General features: G+C 44.0%; 1 protein-coding gene across 1 annotated transcript in view; it reads left to right on the plus strand.

Moving 5' to 3' along the window:
* Positions 1-22,232, plus strand: part of CCP1 (P-loop containing nucleoside triphosphate hydrolases superfamily protein) — an 80,307-nt gene extending 58,075 nt beyond the window's left edge. The window contains exons 7-11 of the mRNA XM_086526492.1: positions 8,609-8,693; positions 20,804-20,964; positions 21,185-21,286; positions 21,549-21,765; positions 21,854-22,232. Coding sequence (XP_086382618.1) covers positions 8,609-8,693; positions 20,804-20,964; positions 21,185-21,286; positions 21,549-21,765; positions 21,854-21,993 — 705 coding nt within the window. The 3' untranslated portion in view covers positions 21,994-22,232. The remainder of the gene's footprint in view (positions 1-8,608; positions 8,694-20,803; positions 20,965-21,184; positions 21,287-21,548; positions 21,766-21,853) is intronic.
* Positions 22,233-22,846: the final 614 nt, after the last annotated feature.

Below are 22,846 nucleotides of genomic sequence, written 5' to 3' on the forward strand. Positions count from 1 at the left end.
AGCCCTTCTTTTCTTTGGTTTCCTGTCACTCTTTAAAACATGATTAGGAATCGACACGCCCAAGTGGACTTGGGTTACGTGCGACCGCAACAAGCAAAACAATTCTTGTGGTTCTTTCCTTGAGTGATACAGAACACTGCCAAAGCTCTGATACCAATGTAAGCTGTTGTCACAAAGTGATGACGTGGCGGACAACAGAAACCCTAATTTCTGCCAGAAACCCTAAAATTCCTGCAAACCCTAATTTCTGCCAAAAACCCTAATTTCCAAGAATCGCGGAGGCTCGGAATTTTTTTTAATAATTTTTTAAAAAAAATGATGAGCGACGCGAATTTTGCTTTTTTTTTATAAAAAAAGAGAAAAGACTCTCTAAGAGAGAGAACTGATGCTTTTTATTTTAAAAGCTTTTGGGGCTCTGCTTTTGGGCATCCCTTGTATCTTTAAATAAGTGGTGAGGGCTTCACTTCTCAGAGTATCTGGACGCAGAGTCTGAGAGTGAAGCCCTAGCCACTCTCTTGTACTTTGATCTGATTAATATAAAAAGAAATACCGAAAGGGGCTCCAGTCTTTGGGGCCAATATCTCTAGGCACGGAACTCGGCCGGGCCAGTGCAAATCTATTGTGATCTGTGAATTGTTTTGAAGTGGTTATTTGGTGCTGTCGCGGTTGATTTCCTGACTTGGAGTGTCCAAGTCTGTTACAGTGGTATCAGAGCACGGCCGATTTCTCTTCTACGGGAAATCCGATCCCCGAATTTTTTTTGGGCGGCACCTATGGCTTCACGCAATGATCAGTCGACTCCCTTTGCATCTGGAGATGTGGGCAGGGATCACAACGAAGATTCCGGCACGGAGTATGGCCCGCGTAGGCCTACTCCAGCGGAGCAGCGAGAGAAAATTGATTGATGATGCAAAATTTTGCCAAGGACCCGAAGATGGCAAAACATACGAACCAGACCTCTTTGGAAGAGGTACAGACGGAGTGGCAGAGAACCACAACACCACTCCCGAAACCCGCTCTCAAGAAACCTTCTGCCTCCAAGAAATATACGGAGAAGGAACTGGAGAACGTGGTTGATGCACGGATTGCTCAGCTTTTCGACGTTCAAAAGAAGGACAAAAAGCACGGCAAAAAGCAGAAGAAAGGCACTGACTTCCTGGGATATTTGGGTCGTCGGTCGACTTCGACAAGGCAAAGAAACTGAAGAAGCGCGTCAAGTTTGAAGGTCTACCTAGTTCTTCTTCTTCTTCTTCTGACAATTCTTCTAGCTCTTCAGACTCGAGTGAAGAAGATAGGAAAAGCAAAAAGCGAAGCAAGAAACAACGCTTCGGAAAGGGCAAGAAAAAGGCAAGGAAGTCTAAGTCTCGCCCAGTGAGTGACACTTCTACAGAGGAGTCGTCTACGGACAGTTCAGACTCTGACGAAGGAAACTTTTATGCGAACAAGAAGAATTTTTACAAAGCCAACCAGTATGACTTTCTCGAAGATAAAAGCAAGAAAGTCCGAGAGTTTAAGGAAGGTGGCCAAGCACTTAAGTTTGATACTTTTTCGGGATACTTCGACGCTTCGAAAGCTTTGTCTATGACTTTCTCGAAGATAAGAGCAAGAAAGTCCGAGAGTTTAAGGAAGGTGGCCAAGCACTTAAGTTTGATACTTTTTCGGGATACTCCGACGCTTCGAAAGCTTTGTCTTTTATACAGCAGTTTGACATCGCTTTCGTGGGAGGACGCTATTCAGAGCACTCCAAGATTCGGAGAGATGCCTCTTATTTTAAGGGGAATGCTCGCACTTGGTGGTCCACGCTTCTTTTAAGCAAGACTGTGCCAGTTACATGGCTGAAAGTCAAGAGGCTTTTTATTTCTTCTTGGTTGACTCAAGAGTTTGAGCGAGATATACGAGCTGCTTGGAACCATCTCCGGATGACAAAGAGTGATACAGTGAATTCTTACTGTGAAAGATTCTGGAGCTCTTTTCTACCCGCCTCTTCATTCAGAAGATCTCGTTCAGAGAATAGATTGAGCGGTTTACCTTGGGTCTACCCACAGAGATCCGAGACCACTGCTTGGAACATAAGTCAGCTTCTATTCAGGAGTTGATGAGTCATGCGAAGCGGGGCTTTGCAATTCACTCTAGCAGTCTGACCTACCCCACAGCTGAGGTCACGACACAACGAACCGAACAGACTTCTGGGAATGAAAGTAGAAAAAGAAAAAGCAACCCAGAGAAGAAGGATGCACGACCCAAGCTTACTCCTCAGGAGAAAGCTCGCTTCATTAGAGAGGGGAAGTGCTTTGGATGTGGGGAACATGGACATATCTCCGCGAAGTCTCCTAAAAAGGCACAGAAAGAACAGACTGATAAGAACGACGACAGGCCTGAGAGTTCGAGAGCAGCTGAGGAATGTGGCAGAAAAGGCAGATAGAAAAGCAGAACTGGTACCACATGGCGTGGGACTTGCACCGAATCTAATGAATGAAAGTACAAACTTTGCCGCTTTTTGGGGCAAAGTGAAGGATCAAGAAGCTCTTTTGAAGGAGCCAAGGCCAACTTCTTTTCGCTTGGAATTGGCGGCTCGATTTGGAATTACGCCCGACAGACTTACGTCACAAGAGGAGGTAGTTCGACTGGCACCCGGATGGGATGTTGCCATTACACCGAGCATTTGCAAACTTCGTTTGCAATGACAGGGGTGTTCAGGGCACGCGAGTGACGTTCTACTCAGGCCTTTTGGTGATGCCTTTTGGCTTAACCAATGCTCCTGCGACATTTAACCGGATGATGGATAGGATTTTTCTAGAGTATAGGCTATTTGTTGGCACTTTCTTTGACGACATCATTGTTTTCTCCAAGAATGAGGCAGAACACAGAGATCATCTGCATCAGGTCTTTCAGGCATTACGAGATCACAAGTTAGTGATTAATGCAAAGAAAAGTGAACTTTTCCTACTAGAGATACACTTTTTGGGACACATTGTGTCAGCAGCAGCAGGAGTGCAAATGGATCCGGCCAAGATAGAGACTATCCGTGATTGGCCCGAATTGAGGAATGTCCATGAAGTTAGAAGCTTCTTGGGACTGTGTTCGTACTACAGGCGGTTCATACGAAAGTTTGTAGAGGTTGCTTCCCCTTTGCATATTCTTGATACAGAAAGGAGTCCCTTTCTCGTGGGGATCCACAGAGGTGACTGCCTTTCAGGCATTGAAAGAGAAATTGACTACATGACCAGATTTGACTTTGCCGAACTTGCAGAAGTCATTTGAAGTATTTTGTGATGCTTATGGTCGTAGTCTGGATACGGTCTTGATGCAAGAAGGCCATGTCATTGCTTACGAGAGCCGATTGTTCTCTAGGCGGGAGATGACAGCACAAATTTATGAGAAAGAGCTATTGGTGGTTATCCATGCTCTTACTCAGTGGCGGCATTACCTACTCGGAGCGAATTTTACTGTCTTTACAGACCATCAGAGTTTGCGTCACTTCTTGTCGCAGAAGAAGCTTTCGGAAAAGCAGATGTGGTGGGCGAACATCTTGTCACAGTTTCACTTCCAGATTGTCCATGTGCATTGACAAATGAATGTGGTGGCAGATGCTTTGTCTCGGAAGCCATTGGTTCTGGCTATTTCTGCGATACATCATAGGAGCTTCGAGGATATGGTCGATCGGTATGCCACAGATACATATTTTGCAGATGTTTTTCACACGGATACGGGATGGGGAGACACTAGCTCGATACTCCCTTCGAGAAGGCTACTTGATGAGAAAGACTATGTTGTACGTTACACAGTCGTTGAGGGAAAAGGTTATAACTGAATGCCATTGTCCACCTTTTATGGGTCACCGCGGCATTGCTACCACCATGAAGGGGGTAGAGAGATACTTCTTTTGGCCGAGACTCAAAAAGGATGTGGAAGAGTTGTGCGCAGTATGCCAGAAGGTCACATTTGACAGGCATAAGGCACAGGGATTGTTACAGCCTTTACCCATACCCACCTGCCCCGGGGAAAATATTGAAATGGATTTCATTTTTGATCTCCCGAGAACACAAAATGATCACGATGATTTTCCGATTACATGGCACGTCTGAGACGATTGTCTCCGACAGAGACCCCAGATTTATGAGTTTGTTTTGGAAGGCAATTTGGGAGAACATTGGCCCGCGGTTGCAGTTCTCGTCATCGTTCCACTTGCAGACTGACGAGCAATTTGAGATTGCCAATTCAGTGATTTTAGATTTATTGAAGTCTTGTATCTCGGATCAGAAGACTCAATGGGAAAAGAACTTACCTTTGGTGGAATTTGCCTACAATAACATGATACACTCTTCGACGGGAAAGACGCCATGTGAGATTGTTGAAAGTGCTACGAAGGTTCCATCCTTCCTGAGCACGAAAGATTAGATATTTGAAGCGGATGAATATTCGCGAGATTTGGATACGGCTTTTGCCAAGGTTCGCGAGACTTTGCAGGAGTCTCAAGAACGATAGAAAAAGGCAGCGGATCGCCATTGTCGCGACTTGAAATTGAAGGAGGATGATTGGGTGCTCTTACGTTTTGAGAAGGCACGCCTACGAAAGAAAAAGGGAAAGGAGAGGCTTTTTCCAAAGCTTAGTATGCGATACTACGGACCTTTCCAGATCACTGACAAGATAAATTATGTCTCCTTCCGATTGAAACTGCCAGATACTTGGAGGATTCACAATTCATTGCATGTGAGTCTCTTGAAACCTGTTAAGGGTGATGTGTCTGATGATGGGGAGCCTGATGAGCAACCCGAAGTGGAAGAAAACGAGGAGATCCTTGTTCTTGAACAGATTTTGGCACATAACGATACGAAGAGAGGTAAAGTCCGAAGGCGGTTCTTGGTTAAGTTCAAGAACTTTCCTGCATTTGATGCGAAGTGGATGGAGGAGGAGGACCTAGCAGATACTCCTCGGATTGTGAAACTTTACCTCGATGTTTTGGTTTAGCATAGTCAACTCCAAATGGAACCCAGAATTCAGCTTGGCCGGAGATCTGGTGCAGTGGGATGCACAAGAGGGGAGTCACTCCGCTCCCTTGTCAACAGATGCCTCGATTTTGATACTAAAGTCACTGATGTCTCTTTGAGCTTCAGGGATACTGATAGCTGACAGTATTTTGCTGGATGACTTTATGAAATGGAATTCCTGATAATGATACTGATTTGTTCTTGACTTCTTTTGAGTGCAGGAACTGATAGCCGAAATGACTGACTGCAGCATTTTGGTCTGATTGATCTCGAATAGACATGGGTGCAATAGGGGTTAGTCAATCGGACATCGATGAGGTCGCGATTGGACCTAGATGTGATTGCTAGCTACATTGCCGATAAATCATGGTCTAAGATCCGAATGAATGTTGAATGTCATGTGATGTCCTGTGATGTCTGGTGATGTCCTGTGATGTCGTGTGATGTGACTGTTGATTTTATACATGTGCTAGATGTGTGTTCCTAGTACGTAGGTACTAACAGTTAGTGTCTGCTAAGACGGTTTATGGCTTTTGTCGGTTTTGCAGGCGTAATCGCGGTCGATTACAATGCTTTCAAGAGGGGGGGTATGTCACAAAGTGATGATGTGGCAGACAGCAGAAACCCTAATTTCTGCCAAAAACCATAATTTTCGAAAATCGCGGAGGCTCGGAAAAAATAAAAAAAATGATGAGCGACGCGAATTTTGCTTTTTAAAAAAAAAAAAGAGAAAAGACTCTCTAAGAGAGAGAGAGAGAACTGATGCTTTTTATTTTAAAAGCTTTTGGGGCTCTGCTTTTGGGCATCCCTTGTATCTTTAAATAAGTGGTGAGGGCTTCACTTCTCAGAGCATTTGGACGCAGAGTCTGAGAGTGAAACCCTAGCCACTCTCTTGTACTTTGATCTGATTAATATAAAAAGAAATACCGAAAGGGGCGCCAGTCTTTGGGGCCAATATCTCTAGGCACGGAACTCCGCCGGGCCAGTGCAAATCTATTGTGATCTGTGAATTGTTTTGAAGTGGTTATTTTCTGCTGTCGCGGTTGATTCTTGACTTAGAGTGTCCAAGTCTGTTACAGGTGCAGCGGAAGTGAATGTTGAACTTTGCTCAAGATGAGTGCTCCGAACTGTGCTCATGGGTTCCTTTTACTTACGAAAGGGAGAGCCTTCCGTTCCTTTAGTGAGAGAGTGCAATGGACACAAACAAAGTGGTGAACACTGTGAATGAAGGTACTGAGGCTGAGAGATAGAGAGAGAAGAATACGACACCAAAATGTTGTCAACCCCTCCTCCGAAGGCCCACTCTCTATGGCGAGAGCGGTCTACTATTGATTGCACAAATCTCTACAATGTTTTGGACTTGCCGACGATGTCGACGACGATGAGGACGACGATGAGACGGACTGAAATTTGAAAACGCTAATGGCTGAAATCTGCAAATCTTTATCTGCTAAATTCTGACTCTATGCCGGTGACGATGTCGATGGCGACGATGTGACAACGACGCGCTGAAAACGCAAATGCTGAAATGTGCGTTTTCCGGGCTGAATCTGCAAACTATGCTGGATCTGACCGTGTGGCGAGGATTTGCTGCAGGAAGGTGAAATTTGCGAGGTTCGGGACTTCTATTGCGGGATTTGACTGCTGAAAATTGGAAACGCTCGTGCTTCTTGGTGTTCCGTCGTGGTGAATCTACAAAACTGATGCAAGTGAATCTACAAAACTGATGCAAAAACGCTAGGGCTGAAAAACTGTCTTGCGGTGGAAATCTACTAATGCTAGGGTTGATCTGCTGTCTTGCTGCTGCCGGGGCTGATCTGCTGTGTAAAAACGCCAGGTTGGTAGTTCTGTATGAAAACGCTAGGCTTGCATCATGCAAAAATGCTAGGTCTTTAGTTTGAAGGGGGTCTTGCTTGAGAAGGTGCACTGTGGATGTCCGGTCCGTGCTGCCTCTTCTGCCAGAAAGTGCTAGCGCTAGGTTTGCTTATATACATTATTGGCCAAATTGCCCTACTCAGTTTCCCAACAAAAGTCATTAAAAAATAATAAGTGAAAAATGTCAAAAATAGGGAAAATAGGTCTATGCACTGTAAAAATGCTCTTGATGGGTTCTGATGGACATCTGATGATCATGTTGTGTGCAACCAGAGGATATGCATCTACTCTAAGTGCCTGGACATGCACGGTCTGCGAACAGACTTACAAAAGTGCCATAACACTTCCTAGGCTAGATTGAACTGAACCCATGAGGGGTCCCTATATAGGGATCCCCCTCAGAATGTGGGATTCACTCCCACACGCATGGCAGCTAACATACACATATTTTATTTAGAATACGAGACGTTCCGTATCAAAATGTACAATATGTCTCATAATATTTTTCTATTCTAGAGTTTTTTTTTTTGCTCAAAACATATCCTATTCTAATGTCTTTTGCTAGTTGATCAAGTGCATTTTAAAGCTTCATGGTGCTTGTTTGTGTATGCCATGGTTAAACATTGAAGAGTCATTGAGGAGGTGCATGATGCCACTTCATTTGTCCTTATTGAAGTATCATATCTAAAAGTGTTCACGATTTTAACGTCCAGTCCTGACCTTGGTTGCTATGCACACACCCCATGACCCAAAAATATGGTGGTGCCAAAGGTGCCACATAGGCATAGATTAGTAAACTCATCATAACTGTGTCAAGTGGCACGTTTATGCCATGTCGTGTGAAAATGACAAATGGCTAAAGACTCATAGAAACTGAGATTTTGACCCATATAGACCTAGGAACATGGATCTTGCCTCTAACCAATCTACCGGGCAGGCACGTTACGTGGCTCAACAGGTCGGTACACGTACATCCCCCTCACATATGGCACAGCCACTAAACAACCCCAACTTCCTAATCTTCTCCTGGGACATATAGGAGGCACCATAGGCAAGGAGGTGAAACTCTGAGAAGTGCATCAAATGTTGGTGGAAAATTATGTCATTGTAGTGAACAGTCACTTTCTTGAATGAAGAGTTGTGTTATTTGAATAGTTGTGTCCTTTGAGTGGTGACTCGTGACTTGAATAACCAGCCTGCTACTAAAAATAATATAGTGACAGTCCTCATTTGAGATGAAACAGTCAAAGGAATGACTTGAATAACCAGCTGGCTACTATTAATAATATAGTGACAGTCCTCATTTGAGATGAAACAGTCAAAGAAATGACCACGGGTGTTTGGCCATTAATTTAATTACTTCTTTCTATTATAGGTAAACGCTTGCCCTTTGATTCATTGTTTCGTGCAAAAGTTTTAGCCTTGTTATAGTTTGAAAGTCAAATTTTTTTGCTTGTGTGTGTGTATGTATGTAGGTATATATATCTCTACTACCGTTTAAACTGGCACCTATGATTGTTTTCACTTTACATTTTGTGCAACATCTCACATGCTGAATACTGTTAAAGCGAACAGCTTGTATTTTTGTTTGTCGGAGTGTCTCAAAACAAAGCACATGAAGGTTTGTCTGCTGATTTGATAAAGCAAAATGATCTACATAAAGTTTCGGGTGCGGTTGGATGGTCAGTTCAAGTTTAAGTTCATCTCCTGTTTCTTGATTTTTTTATAATCTGGTTTTGTCTCAGACCATGCTTGCTAAAGCTGTTGCAACGGAGTGCAAAACAACATTTTTTAACATCTCGGCATCGTCAATTGTTAGCAAGTGGCGTGGTAAGCTCTCTAAACACTGTTTCAATTAATGCTTTCTTGGAGGATTACCATTCCAACAATCGAATGGCTTTCATAAATCATCTTGAACTAAAAAACCTTAAGCTCATTTTCATGCTTACTATATTGGTTTGAGAGACCTCAATGCATGGAACTCGATCTCATTGTGTATTGTGACACTTCTATTTTAGGTATCCAAAGTTCTTAAGGATAGGGTAGCCTTCTTAGAAAGAAAGCACTAGTTAAGGATGCTGGAAGGATGAGAAAGCTGGTATATAAGCTTGTTGGGCACTATGGCTTTCCAAAAGTGTGTCCAGCTATGTCTTTGATGGAAAAGGCCACTACAAACCATTTGCTATTTCAATCATGACAAGTTTTCGTGTACATTTTATCCTTGGTTTGAATCTGTGGAGTGGAGTGCAGGATAAGCAAACATGTTGCAAACTTCACTTTATTTAGGTTGGTGAACTGATTAGAAGTACAAAAATTTCAATCCATAACTTGGTTCTCTCGAGCATATGTATGACGTCTTTCGGTGGAAGCCTTTTTATGAAGGAATGGTTGCTTGAATAGCGAATAATTAGAGGTCTTGGCTTTAAAGGAGGTGAAGGTAGTCTGTTGTTCACTAGACTATTAGAGTGGGTTGATGATCAGATTCTTCAGAATATCTGCAATATTTAATTATCCATGTGGAGGCTAGTGAAATAGTGTCACATATGCACTTAGTAAGTGTAACCCACCAAGCGTGAGAGGTAGGTTTTCTTGCTAGTTGTTTGGTGGAAATGGTCAAACACTATTTGTGTTTTATGCATCTAGATCATATGGCTTCTTTCCTAATAGTGTCAACAGATGGAGGAGAAAATTGTTTAAGCACATTAACTGGAAGATGGGGCATGATTCCGATACTCTGCCTTGATCTTTGCCTTGATGGAACTCTAGAGATCTCACTTCTTTATCTGAGCCTCGAGAGCCAAAGGTGGCACTCCTTTGAGCTTTGTTGGCTTCTGATCTCGAAATCCCATGAGCACATTTTTCTGCATCCTGGGGCGCAAAAAAAGTGCCCAAAACCTTACATTCTGGCTTCCTTCTTTGTACTCTTTTCTGTGTCTCCAAACTTCAAAGGTGTTAACTAATCGTACACATGCGGCCTCAAGGGTGTGTGCCTTCCGTCCCAAAAGTTGGAGGCATCCTTCCTCCGTACATACTAATCATTTCATGTATGGAATCCATAAAACTATCCGTGCATATAGCATAGTGCCATACATCCCTCCCATGAGGCATCCTTGCTCCATAAGCGCCAAAAGCACCTGTGCAATACAGCCCAAAAGCGCTTGCTATAGTGTCATATGGTCCAAAAGCACATGTAGGCAGTGCCATTTGACTCTTGACCAGCATATCTGAGAATGTAGGAATCTTGCTTAAAAATCAAGGAAAAGGTATTTAATGTTGCAAGTTGCTGCTACACTTGCTTCTGTATCTGTTGCTGCTCGCTGGTGACTGATTTGAATCCATGAAAGCTTTTGTCGCTTTTACCTTTGCCTTTGTTTTTAAGTGAGGGTTGATCACCCCCTTCCATTGTCTGATAATTATGTTTTGTTGAACCTTCATGTCCTTTGCATAATGTGGATCTCAAGAGTAAGTAAGAAGATGCTCCATGAGAAGGTTGACTTCGGCTTCCCTAGCCTCGTCTTGATCGGCAGGATCTAGACGTGCGTTAGATTGTTTGCATGGCGGTTTTCGTCACCTTCCCCTCCCCCTCCCCATCCCCCATTCTCGCTCCTCATCTTTGACTTGCTTTTCTACTTCGTCTTCCACATACTCTTATTCCTTTTGGGGACTAGGAGGAGCTGCGTCCATGGTCGGTTGGTATGGATTCATATCTCACTCTTCCTAGGTGAAGAATCAATTGGTGCTCTGATATCATTGAAACCGACAAGTCACTTGACAAGGTAGTAAAAGAAAGCAACAACACACATGACGCCACCTATGAGCGGACGTTCTTCCAAGCGGGTATGGCATTTCCTTTGGGAAAACCGTCGGGTTTCAAGGACAATTTAGCGTGGTGAGCATAAGCTACCTGCCAGAGGAAACTTTAAAGGGAAGGCCGAAGCAAGTCTCGTAGTACCTGGACGTGTGATGTGATGTACTTGGTCGTTGTCACGCCCACCACTTTTGAGGGATGTGGGTCCCACAAGGGCTCTTCTCTAAGAGAGTAGATAAGCTTGGCCTCTTGGGGAGTCGAGTCCTCACGTAATGGTGAGCTTAAAAGCGAAAGGTATGACGACATTCAATGGAAATGATGCTATAGGATAGGGGTCCTCCATTCTGTCATCTAGCAGACACAATGCATCCCATACTAAGTGATACGTGGGTGTTGTAGCCTCTCATGGAGAACCCTCTAGCAAGTCTCTCTAGCATAGGAGCATTGCATAAAAGTTGCCACCAAACCATAGGAGTCCCCGAAAGAGACTAGGCCGTTCACACTTGGCAAGACATTGGTCAAGCATAACCAAAGCCAATGGTTGCCAGGCCCGTCTAGACCTCTTCACATTCTTTGTTTGGGGAGACGACAAGGGTACCCATCTCCGACTCCTTAAACAAAAGCAAAAACAACACCACCACAAATTGATTGTAAACAACAAAGTTTAGATGAAAGAGGACACTGGAAGTGTGGAGATGAGACATAGTGGGATGGAGTTCCCCACTCAGATTCATTGGCCCCTAATCTAGATGCCCCTTGTGATACTTCTTTGTTACGATTGCCGGTGTGAGCCCACTCATACAATCTTTGAGTGATAATGGCTTACCCTTGGGCACATATTTATAGACACTAGGCCCTCAAAGCATTTTGCTTTACAAGTTTCTTTACATAGTGCTCAACAGCACTCAAATCATATGCTTTCTTTAATTGGCTGCCCATAAGCTCCTCAAGCTTAAAACATGCCTCATTAGCTTGACCGAATGATCGACCACATCATCAACCATTTGTATGCTACCATGCTTGCATGCATCTGTTTGTATGGACTGCGATTTGCATTGTAAATCACGTCGCGTTTATTGGCGTTGTTGTAGAGTCATTTTGGGTGTGTGAGTTGACCTTCTGATACCAATGTAAGGTGCAGCGGAAGTGAATGTTGAACTTTGCTCAAGATGAGTGCTCCGAACGGTGCTCAAGGATTCCTTTTACTTACGGAAGGGAGAGCCTTCCGTTCCTTTAGTGAGAGAGTGCAATGGACACAAACAAAGTGGATGAACACTATGAATGAAGGTGCTGAGATTGAGAGATAGAGAGAGAAGAGAATACGACACCAGAGATGTTGTAAAACCCTCCTCCGAAGGCCCCACTCTCGATGGCAAGAGTGGTCTACTATTTATTGCACAATCTGATACAATGGCTGATGCGATGGTCCTAAATGCTTGCTATGTCGATGTCGATGGTGTGGACGACGAGGACGAAACTATGCTTCGAGTCGGTAGCTGTTGCACCAATTCGGGGGCTGATCTGCTCGCTTGATGGCTGGAAAAAACGCTGCTTTCTGTGGTCTGAAAACGCTGGACAGCATGCACAAAAACGCTGCCTTGCACTGCTGAAAAACGCTCTGTATGCTGGCTGAAAAACGCCGTGCCCTAGGGCTGAAAAACGCCAGATTGAATTGGCTCCAAAACGCTAGAAGTGCGACCCCTTTGCTGGCTGAAATCGCCCAAGGCCAGGGCTGATGTAACTTGGGAAAAATGCCAAGGTTCAAGGCTGGAAACGCTAGGGGTTCTTGCGGTTGGTCTTGCTTGAGAAGGTGCGTGTTGTTGCAATGCTCCTGCTGCCTCTTCAGCCAGAAAGTGCTAGCTTTGGTTTGCTTATATATTATCTTAGCAAAGTTGCCCTACCTAGTTCCCAACAAAAGTCACTTAATAATTAAGTGAAAAATGTCAAAAAATAGGGAAAATAGGTTTAATGCTCTGGAAAATTCCCTTGATGGATTCTGATGGGAATGCTGATGATTATGCTGTGTGCAACCGGAGGATATGCATCTACTCTACGTGACTGGTCATGCATGGTCTGCGAACAGACTCACAAAAGTGCCAGATCACTTCCTATTCTAGACTGACTTGACTGAACTGAACCCTGGTCATGCTGTAGCTTGTCCACGGACACATAGGGTTGGATGTGTCATGTGACACTACGTCACCCCAAGCTGGCCCTGATTGCATTGAAACCCTTGGTGGAGGCCAATAGTGCCATACATGGGGTTTGGCATCATGCCTTGCATACTTCCAAAGACTGTTCCTGGCATGTATTGCTGGTTTCCAGGCGCATAACAAGCCATGCTTTGAAACACAGATCTACCCTCGAAATACCTAGGATGTACTGTGGGTGGTGGAAGAACCTGTTGCATAGCCTGGAAACTGTTCACTGTCCATTTAATGCAACGTTTGGACTTTGAAAGGTGGCTGGCTGAACTGGTAAAGGGTGTGGAATAGGCGTCCTAACCACCTGTTTGTGGACAAAAGGTATTTGTCTTGGAGCCCCATCTGACTCCGCAACTTGCAAGTGCTCCCTGCCCTGCTGAGACGCAGAAGGGACCTGGGCCTGAGCCTCGACTGGCTCTCGTGCATGAGAAAGTTGCCTTGTCTGTCGTGACACTGGTGGCGCTTGCAGAAATTCCATAAACCTAGGATTCTGCACCAACTGAGAAAACACATTCACAGCATCAACCAACTGTGTCCTGAACGCATTTTCGTCTAGTTTTGCCCAATCATAAACCTTGAACTTGTGGAGCATTCACATCAACCAAATACCCGTGTTTTGTGTCTTCACCCAAAACAAACTAAGGCTCACTTCTTGAGGAAAAGGTGATTCGGTCGCGACAACGGAACCATGAAACCGGCCTGTAGACTTGCTAAAGGGCGGTAGACTTTGACTTTCACCCTAACTTTACTTTGATTAACTTTGTGCACTTTACGACACATCACAGATAAAATTTTAACTGGAATTCATCACTCCAAAAGAATTCACAACATGGCAGCTTTGAGCGCTCCCAAGTAGACAATGACACTTTGTAGGCCCCAAAGACTGGTGCCCCTTTCGGTATTTCTTTATTCAATTAAACTTTGGAGAAAATCTTGTAAATTCCTACAAGCTGTCCCACTTTTATCGGGCCAAAAATGGCCTACTCTAGCCCAATTTTGGCAGCATAATCGCAGTAGAGAGGCTTCGCAGACAATATGTCCAAGCAAAAGGTGACTTTCCCGGCGCATTCGAGCACTTTCCCAAACATGGTGAGAAATTGCAGCATGCTGAATTCTCTGTTTTCTGCCCCGAAAATGCACTAGAACACGTGTACAGTGATCCCCTAGCTTTCCCGAAGCTCCTAGGGTACCAGGGATCTAAAAGGGTCAAAACCCTAAACTTGCTAAAATACACATCATCAGGCTGTAGTTTCTTGTTTTAGGCTCCATTGCGCGCGCCGGTCGCATCCGTAGCAAGACCTCGAGCTCTAGCACCTGTAGGGCTACTTGCCCTTTGAATTGGTGTAACAAGGATGAGCACCACACGAGACGGGAAGTGGCGGAATTCCACTCGAGAGAGAATTGGCCCCAAACCTTGGCGCCCCTTTCAATATTTCTTTATATTGCTTGAACTCAGTACAATGCCGGTATTGCAAGCTCTGCACCTCCACATTGAAGCGTGCTAGAGAATGAGCCCATGGCACATATTTAATGGCCCTTGGCCTATGAAAAGCAGTTAGATGAAAAGCTTCAAACTCAATAGCATCTGGTCCAAAATTGTTGAGCCCAAAAAGCTGCCATCGCGTTTTGCGGATATCTGTACAATTGCCACGCAAGCATACTGCAGCGCGAAACAAGGTTGGATCCGTACATATGTACGGACTCTATCCGTACCGTACGGTTCAGTACGTACGGATAGGTTCCGTACACGTTTTTTCTTCCCCCCCCCCCCCCCCCCCCCCCCCCCCCCCTTCCCTCCTCCTCCTGGTGGGGCCCTCAATCCTATTTCAGCCGATTTCATCTTCATTCCTATTTCAGCCCTGTTTCAGCAGAGTGTGCGGTTTTTAGTGCTTACTAGTTATTAAAGTCGGGACTCTAGACTGCAGTCTTGGATTTATCATTTTCATGATTCATTATGTATTTATTTTGATGCTCTTAGTTTTACGTGACCATGATAGCAGACATCTGATACTATTTGTTTGTAGACATTGATCAGTGGTTAGCTAATCTCAGCTTTGCCTTTTCATTGTTCAGTTAGAGTCGTGGACTCCATTTTTGGCATTTGTAACGGTGTATTGTTGATTTGCTAGTCTTTATTTGAAGTCTTGGTGAATACATAAGTAAATGTATGAAGTACTCTCAGTTTTAGGCTTTGTGGAAGAAAGGACGAATTTTTACGTACCTAAAAACTCAATTTATTCTGTACTACGTACCTTATGTACTGAATTTGTACCGAACATCTAACTACCTTGGCGTGAAATACGGAATTCCGTACACTTGTCGCGTGGCACTTGTCAGCGTGATTTGCGGACTGATCGTACAGACATGCCACGTCATTAGCTGGTTGCTCACTCTTTTCTTTAATATCCTTTGTGTCACTTGGGCCCCATCGGACGAGGTCCCATAAGTTGGTGGGAACTTGTCTTTAAAAATAGGCCACTCCGCAAGGATCTGTAAGTTCGTGAAAACTCCTCCTACTGTTGCTGCTGCTTCTTAGGGTTTAGTCTCCTCGGTCGAGATCTGCTCCGTTCTTCAGTGGCTTGACATGTCAACAGTTTGTGACAATCGGACAAGATTTCTGTGTGAAATCTCTCAGAGTTCTCCTCTACCTGCAGGGGATTAGCAATTAGCTAATCCAGTACCTGTGCAAGAGGCTCTTGCCTCGGCAATCGCGCATGAATCCACACAACTGTATATATAGATGGAAAGCCTGAGCTGCATCATGATTTTTTATTCAAAAGGGGAGAGGGTGCACGAGAGCGGAATCATTGTAATTTGTGCTACATAAGACAAGGGTGAAAGACAACTTTCCATTAAAACTGTGATCACCTGCACCCACTACTCACACACACACTGTGTTCATTTATGATCCAAAAATCAGCCTCCTCTTTCTTGAGATTGAGCCTTCTGGATGTGTGAGTTGACTTGCAGGTTTCTCTTCTATTGCCATGTGCCTAGTTTGGTCCTTTTGGTTTAATACCTAGTACCCACCAACTTATAAAGTCTTGCCGAGGGGCCTAATGACTTTAATTGAGCTTAGCCACTTCTTTACTAGTTGGATTCCAATGCCGATGTCACGAGACAGGCACTACGTGCCAACGGAAAAGAACAGATTGAATAGACTTTTAGCACTTGAATAACAACTGAGCTAAAAGAGATGCACGACACACGAATGCACGACACACGAGACGGGGAGTGCTAGAATTAACGTGGCAGACAATACGGATTTTCGCGTTTTGCGCTAATAGCTGCTGACGTGGCAGGCTGTACAGATTTCTGCAAATTACGTTGGCTGCGTTTTGACAACTTATGGAGCCCATTGCTTTTTGGGGTATTATTGCTTTTAAGTTTAAAGCTTTTGGATCAAGTTGTTTTTGAGTTTAACTGCTTTTGGGGCTCTGCTTTTGGCATCTCTTGTAAGAAAAAAAGAGCCCTAAGGGCCTTACTTCTTAGAGCATATGGACGCAGAGACTGAGAGCAGAGGACCCCTCGGGAGTTGTACTTTGCTCAAGCTTTAATATTAAAAGAAATACCGAAAGGGGCGCTAGTCTTTGGGGCCAATCTCTCTCGGCATGGAACTACACCGGGCTGTGTCGACCAAATTGAACCGTGATTTTAAAGTCGTGAAGTAGTTTAAGCGATTCTCTCGTGTGTCGTGCTTGATTTCTCGACTTGGGGTGCCCAAGCAGCTGACAGTGGTATCAAAGCATCAGGCGTGTGCTTTTCTCAAGGGATACCGGTCCTATCAAAGAGCAGATAGGCACTTTGGGAAGCACTGTGGAAATTGTTATTGAAGAATCTTCGTGTCCTGGCCCCGGACTTATTAGCCACTGCCACCCTTATTTCATCGTGCATCGGGCGCACTCTTGTCTTCATCGCTCTATCTTATAGGGCATAAGCCATAAAGAATCCCAGATTACACATGGGTTCTCGTGGAGAATTTGATAGAGATAACAACTCTCGGCAGGAAGGCAAAGAAGAGTTGAAATCCGGCGCGGGAACTGAAGAAAAGAATGAAGATTTGGGCAAATTTTCTTGATGGAGAAGTTTGCCAGAGCAAAGTACAAGCGATAACTGTAGGCTGACACGTGTGGAAAGATTGACCAAGTACTCTAGAGTACGAGATTTGTGAAACACCTCAAGAATTACTCGATTGATGAGATTCATTCGAGATGGCGTAAGGCCATTGAGTCTCCTCTCAGGACGGGGTGAAAAGCTGAAAGGACATGTCACAGAACGGGGTGAAAAGCTGAAAGGACAGACGAGTGCAGAAAAGCGGAAGCTTTACTCGCAGAAAGAGCTGGAACATAACTGTTGACGAGAAGATTAACCAAATATTGGAAAGGACACTGAAAGGGATACCGATGTATTGATAATCTCGGTGTTTGTGACAGATAACCGGAATAGGAGCGAGGAACTTGCATCTGTATGGATTGGGAAGCATGGAGCTGGACATCCACTCTTTTGCAACGAGGTGAGCCATCTCCTTGCCTATTTTGCAAGTGAAATCAAGGATGAGATGGTGAGATCGGGAGTGATGGAAGCTCAAGAATAGATCAGTCGATTCAAGATAAGAATGATGAATCTAAATGAATGGATGATGATGCATGTTGAATGATTCTAGTGCATCAAGATTCCCTTGTGAATGAGATGACTGGATACTGTGGTGAGCGCATCAAGAGTTCCTCCGGGATGAGATGGCTACGCAGGGATCTAGGTGTATCAAGACTTCCGGATGGATGAGATGATTAGATGATTGAAACATTGTGCTCAATATGAAGTAAGTGTGAAAATGAAGAACTTTGAAATAGGAATTTCCAATGATTCTGATTTATGTATGAGATTAATGTTCTCTGGAAGAACTTGCTAGATGTGTGTAGATAAGAGGTGAAATCGATGATAATGGATGACAGATTGGGAGCAATGACTGCTCTAGAATGAACCCGATAAGTATCATGAATTTTGAATGAAACTAATGGAAGAATCTGCTGTTTGTGAACAGATAATAGGATTGACAATGAGACGACGATGATTTTGGAGAAATGACAGCTCCCGGATGAACCGGATAACGAATCATGAATATTAAATCACGAAGAATATTAAATCACCCAATGGAAGCGTCGTGAGCGCATCAAGAGTTCTTGCGGGATGAGATGTCCACACAACTAGAATTGAATGATTGGACCATTGTGTTCAGTATGAACTTAGCGATGGATTGGGATCCCCGGAAATGATTACTTGCATACGACAATGCTGGAGTTCTGATGGAATGATTGACCAAATGATTGCAACATTTTGGTCTCGGAAATCTATGGACATGATCGCAATATGGGGATTAGTCAATCGGACATCAGTGAGATCTGGGATAAATCTATTTGTGATTGCTTAATACGTTGCCAGGAATGATGGTGCTAGATCAAAACTGAATCCATGGACGTAATCGCGGTATGGGATTAGTTAATCGACATCAGTGAGGTCTGGTGCGGATCTAGGTGTGATTGCTAAATACGTCGCCAGGAATCACGGTCCTAGTGATATGAATGTGATTTGAATGAGATCTAAATGTGATCTAACTGTGATGTGAATGTGATATGACTGTCGTCTTTGTATAAGTGCTGGATTTGTGTCATCTAGTTGGTCGGTACTGAGAGTTAGTGTCTATTGAACTGGTTTATGGCTTATGTCTGATTTTGCAGGTGTAATCGAGGGCGACCACAATTCTTTCAAGAGGCGGGTATGTCACAAACTGATGACGTGGCGATATTGCCCGAACACAACAATGACGTGGCAACCTGTACGGTAGTCTGCTGACGTGGCAGTAGTACGGATTTTCGTGATTTGCGCTACTTGCTTTTTGGACCAGCTTTTTGACCAGTTGCTTTTAGGAGTGTTTGCTTTTGAGTTTTTAAGCTTTTGGGACTGTGCTTTTGGCATCCCTTGTAAGAATAAAAGGACCCAAGGGGCCTCACTCTTTAGGTCATCTGGACGCAGGGTAAGAGCAGAGGACCCCTCGGAAGTTGTACTTTGATCAAAGATTAATATAAAAGAATTACCGAAAGGGACGCCAGTCTTTGGGGCCAATCTCTCTGGTCTCGGAACTACGTTGGGCTGTGTCCACCAAATTGAACTGTGATTTTAAAGTTGTGAAGTATTTTAAGTAATTCTCTCTTGTGTCGCGACAGATTCTAGACTTGGGGTGCCCAAGTTTGTTACAATGGTATCGCGGAAATCCGTACTGTCTGCCATGTGAGCATGCCAACGCAAATCTCGGAAATTCGTAATGCCTGCTGCCATGTCATCTGTCCGTCCGCACTGTCTGCTGCCACGTCATCAGTTTGGAATAGGGGTATGCCACAAAAATATGACGCGGCATGCCTAAATGGAACTAAGGATTTATTAGTTGTTGCAACTTTTAGGGTCCCCTCTGATGGGGCCCTAGGGACACTAGGAGTTTAAAAAAAAGGACTTGCGGATTGGCTGCTGTACAGAATTTCCAGAAAACACGCGACACTGCTGACGTGGCAGTCCATACAGATTTCCGCAAAGAGCACTGGCTGCTTTTGGGAGCCTATGCTTTTGTGTTTGACAGCTTTTGATGTAACTGCTTTTCCATGGCCAAGGGCCTTTAAATAAGACCCTTGGCTCTCTGTGGCTCACTTCGTGCTGACTAGCCGGTCAGCGGAGGAGACCCACGGGCACCTGTACTTGCTCAATTATTAATACAAAAAGAAATACCGAAAGGGGGGCCATTCTTTGGGGCCAATCTCTTTGGGCACGGAACTATGCCGGGCCGTGTCAACTCGAATTGAACTGTGTTTTAAATTTGTGAAGTGTTTAAAGTGAATCTCTCTCTTGTGTCGCGACTGATTCCAGACTTGGGGTGTCCAAGTTTGTTACAACACCTTCATTCTTTTGTACGCATATAGTCGGAGCTTGTGCATACTCTGCGGAACAAGTACATGGTAGCTATATGTACATTAAGGGGGCATGTGTGAGGAGTGCAAAATGAACCACCAAGGGGGTGTGTAATGCCAAGTGACTGAATAATATTGATGGGCAAGACCACCATCTGAGGAACAAGCGGTGACGGTCCTCCCCAAGCCTTGTCCTTGTTTGGTGATCGGCTCACATGAGCATCTCTCGAGGTCTATGCATATGCAGAATAAAGCTCCCTTTTTCCTCAAAAGAGACAGATGATGACACATCGATTGTGTCCCAACAACCCTCTCAAGGGCCCCCCATCCCATTTTCAGAATGGTGTTCTCTTTCCAGATCATTATGAGGAAAGGATGGCTGGATGCTGACTAAAAATGCAGATCTGGCCGTAAGCTTAAGTACCATGTTCCCGTGGCAATGGAGCCATGTGCATGCGATAGATGAAATTTCTAACGGGAGTCAACGATCATCATATGCATATAGCAACACTGAAAAGCTAGAAGGTGTTCTCCTCTCTCAATGAGGTCATAGATCTTGGCTATGTTTAGTCTATTTGACTACAATAGAATCTATCAAAAAGAGTCCTGTAGAAACTTTTATGGATAAAGAAAAGGCAGGCATGCTTAGGTTTTTAGCTGGGCTGCCACATCACAGAAGGCCTTGGCACTTGCAAGTCGAGCTTTAGGTGTGTTCCTGTTTCCCGTTCTGGTCCCCCATACTGCTCTGCCCCTTAGGCTACTCCCATTCCTCGTTTCTCGTTCCGTGTTCCATGGTTCTCTAGTCATAGATTGTGTAAGGGTTTCGCTAGGTAGATCTTTAAACGTCAAGATGAAAATAAACAGACATTTAAAGTTAGTTTTCGGCTTAATTTTGCCAAGCATTTCTTTTGTATCACACAGCCGTACAATTGTTTCTGCAAGGTTTTGTGTCACTGATGTGCCACATACATGCAGGTGATTCTGAAAAGCTGGTTAGAGTTCTGTTTGAGCTTGCAAGACACCATGCCCCGTCAACAATATTTTTAGATGAGATTGATGCTATAATAAGTCAGAGGGGAGAAGCTAGAAGTGAGCATGAAGCTAGTCGTCGTCTGAAGACAGAGCTCCTCATACAGGTACACTCAATGGTTCTACCTTTGTAAGGTTTTGACAAAATCAGCTCTACAGGAAAATATGTGGATGAAACGTTGGTATCTGCCGATAGCCTAGGTCATCAATTAATGCTTTCTTATTAAAGTGATTTATTGTAGTGTTCTCGTGTAGTCTCTCGGCTTTCAAGCAAGACCGGGCAATGTAGCTCACAATGACTCATTGGGTGCTGTAGTGTTTTTCCAGATGGATGGTCTTATGCAAACAAATGACCTGGTATTTGTGTTAGCTGCAACAAACTTGCCTTGGGAACTTGATGGCGCAATGCTTCGGCGTCTTGAGAAACGCGTATCCTTTGCATATTTTGCCATTAATCACAAGGGGAATGAAGTCAGGATTAATGATTCCTTCATATTTTGTGTCCTGATTGGCTTTGTGCTTAGGCACCTCACAATGATGCTTCCTGCAATTGCCTGTGGCTTGTCAGCTTTTGAAAGGCATGTGTATCATTCATCTTTACGTTTGCTATTATTTGATGCCAGCTTTGTTTCTTGTCTGGATTGATGTGTTGTGATTTGAAACCCATGCATGGCCTTAAACAATCTGACAGATTCTTGTACCTCTGCCTGAGAAAGAAGCACGTAGAGCTATGTTTAAGGATCTGTTGAGACCTCAAAAAGGGGTGGAGCTCCCTTTTGATTCAATGGTAGAAGGTACAGAAGGATATTCAGGTTCAGATATCCGAATTGTTTGCAAGGAGGCAGCAATGAGACCCCTAAGGAGGCTAATGTCATTGCTAGAAGTTGATGGGAGAGATGGAAATGAAGGTGTGGCTGCCTTTGTTTTTTCATTTGGAACTTTCCTCTTTCACAGAAATGGAGAATAATGCACCTGTTGCTTTTGTTTATTGTTCAGCTTTACCTGAAATGGGGCCGGTCACAAAAGATGATGTAGAGGTAGCGCTGAAGACGACCAGGCCCTCTGCACACCTGCTTGCTGCACGGTACCAGAAGTTCAATGATGAATATGGCAGTCAATCCCTTTACCAGGCATAAGGCATTCTTGGTTACAGGGTATGCAGTTTTCTGTCTACTGCCCTAAACCACTCCACTGATTTGTGGTTGAGATGATGCATCTATAGTCAGCTTTTATTGTATTGTGGACGAGTTCCTCATGCGCTCTATCGAACTAGTATGAGCTTTTTCTCAGTTTGCTGACTAGTCTTTTTGACCTGTGGTGTTTACTTTGTATTTTGATTCTTTAATTTGTTTTTAGGTGGTCCTTGTGGAGCCAACATGAGCTTTTCGTGGTTGATTCGTTTTGAACTTCTGCCAGTAAATTTACTGATGTTCACTTTTTCAATAAGTGGCTATGTGGACATGAAAAAATTGGTATTGGTTGATATGGTAAGGGTTTTTGGCTGCTGCTGCGGTTTTGGGGCTTAGTTCACACAACATATGTAGTGGGAGGGTTTGGTTTGTGGTCAAAGTAGGGCTCTTACGAGCGTCTTCGGACTTGTCTATTTTCTTTAAAGTCTTAATAGTTGATCATGTTTCACTGCTGCTGTTCTTATATATATAGATCTTCAAATTTAACCCACCCTTGCATTGCGTCTTCAAATTTATAGATCTTCAAATTTAACCCACCCTTGCATTGCGTCTTCCCTGTCCAATGAAGTCTAGAAGCCGCAAAGTTAATCAATTAGATATGTTCGAGCATAACTTCACCAAATGAAATCCGTCAAGCACATCTCGAAGCTTGCATTAGAGACTATCAACCAAACTTTTGGTGAGTTGAATCTGATCACTCTGCACACATCCCATAACCGATCTTAAAACTTCTCTGATTCCACCTAATCTTAGCCAGCCTGGTTGGCATGGTCCAAGGATAAAATTGATGCATCACAAT

Source organism: Adiantum capillus-veneris, chromosome 13, assembly GCF_014529385.1.
Source record: "Adiantum capillus-veneris isolate H3 chromosome 13, ASM1452938v2, whole genome shotgun sequence".
Lineage (NCBI taxonomy): Eukaryota > Viridiplantae > Streptophyta > Polypodiopsida > Polypodiales > Pteridaceae > Adiantum > Adiantum capillus-veneris.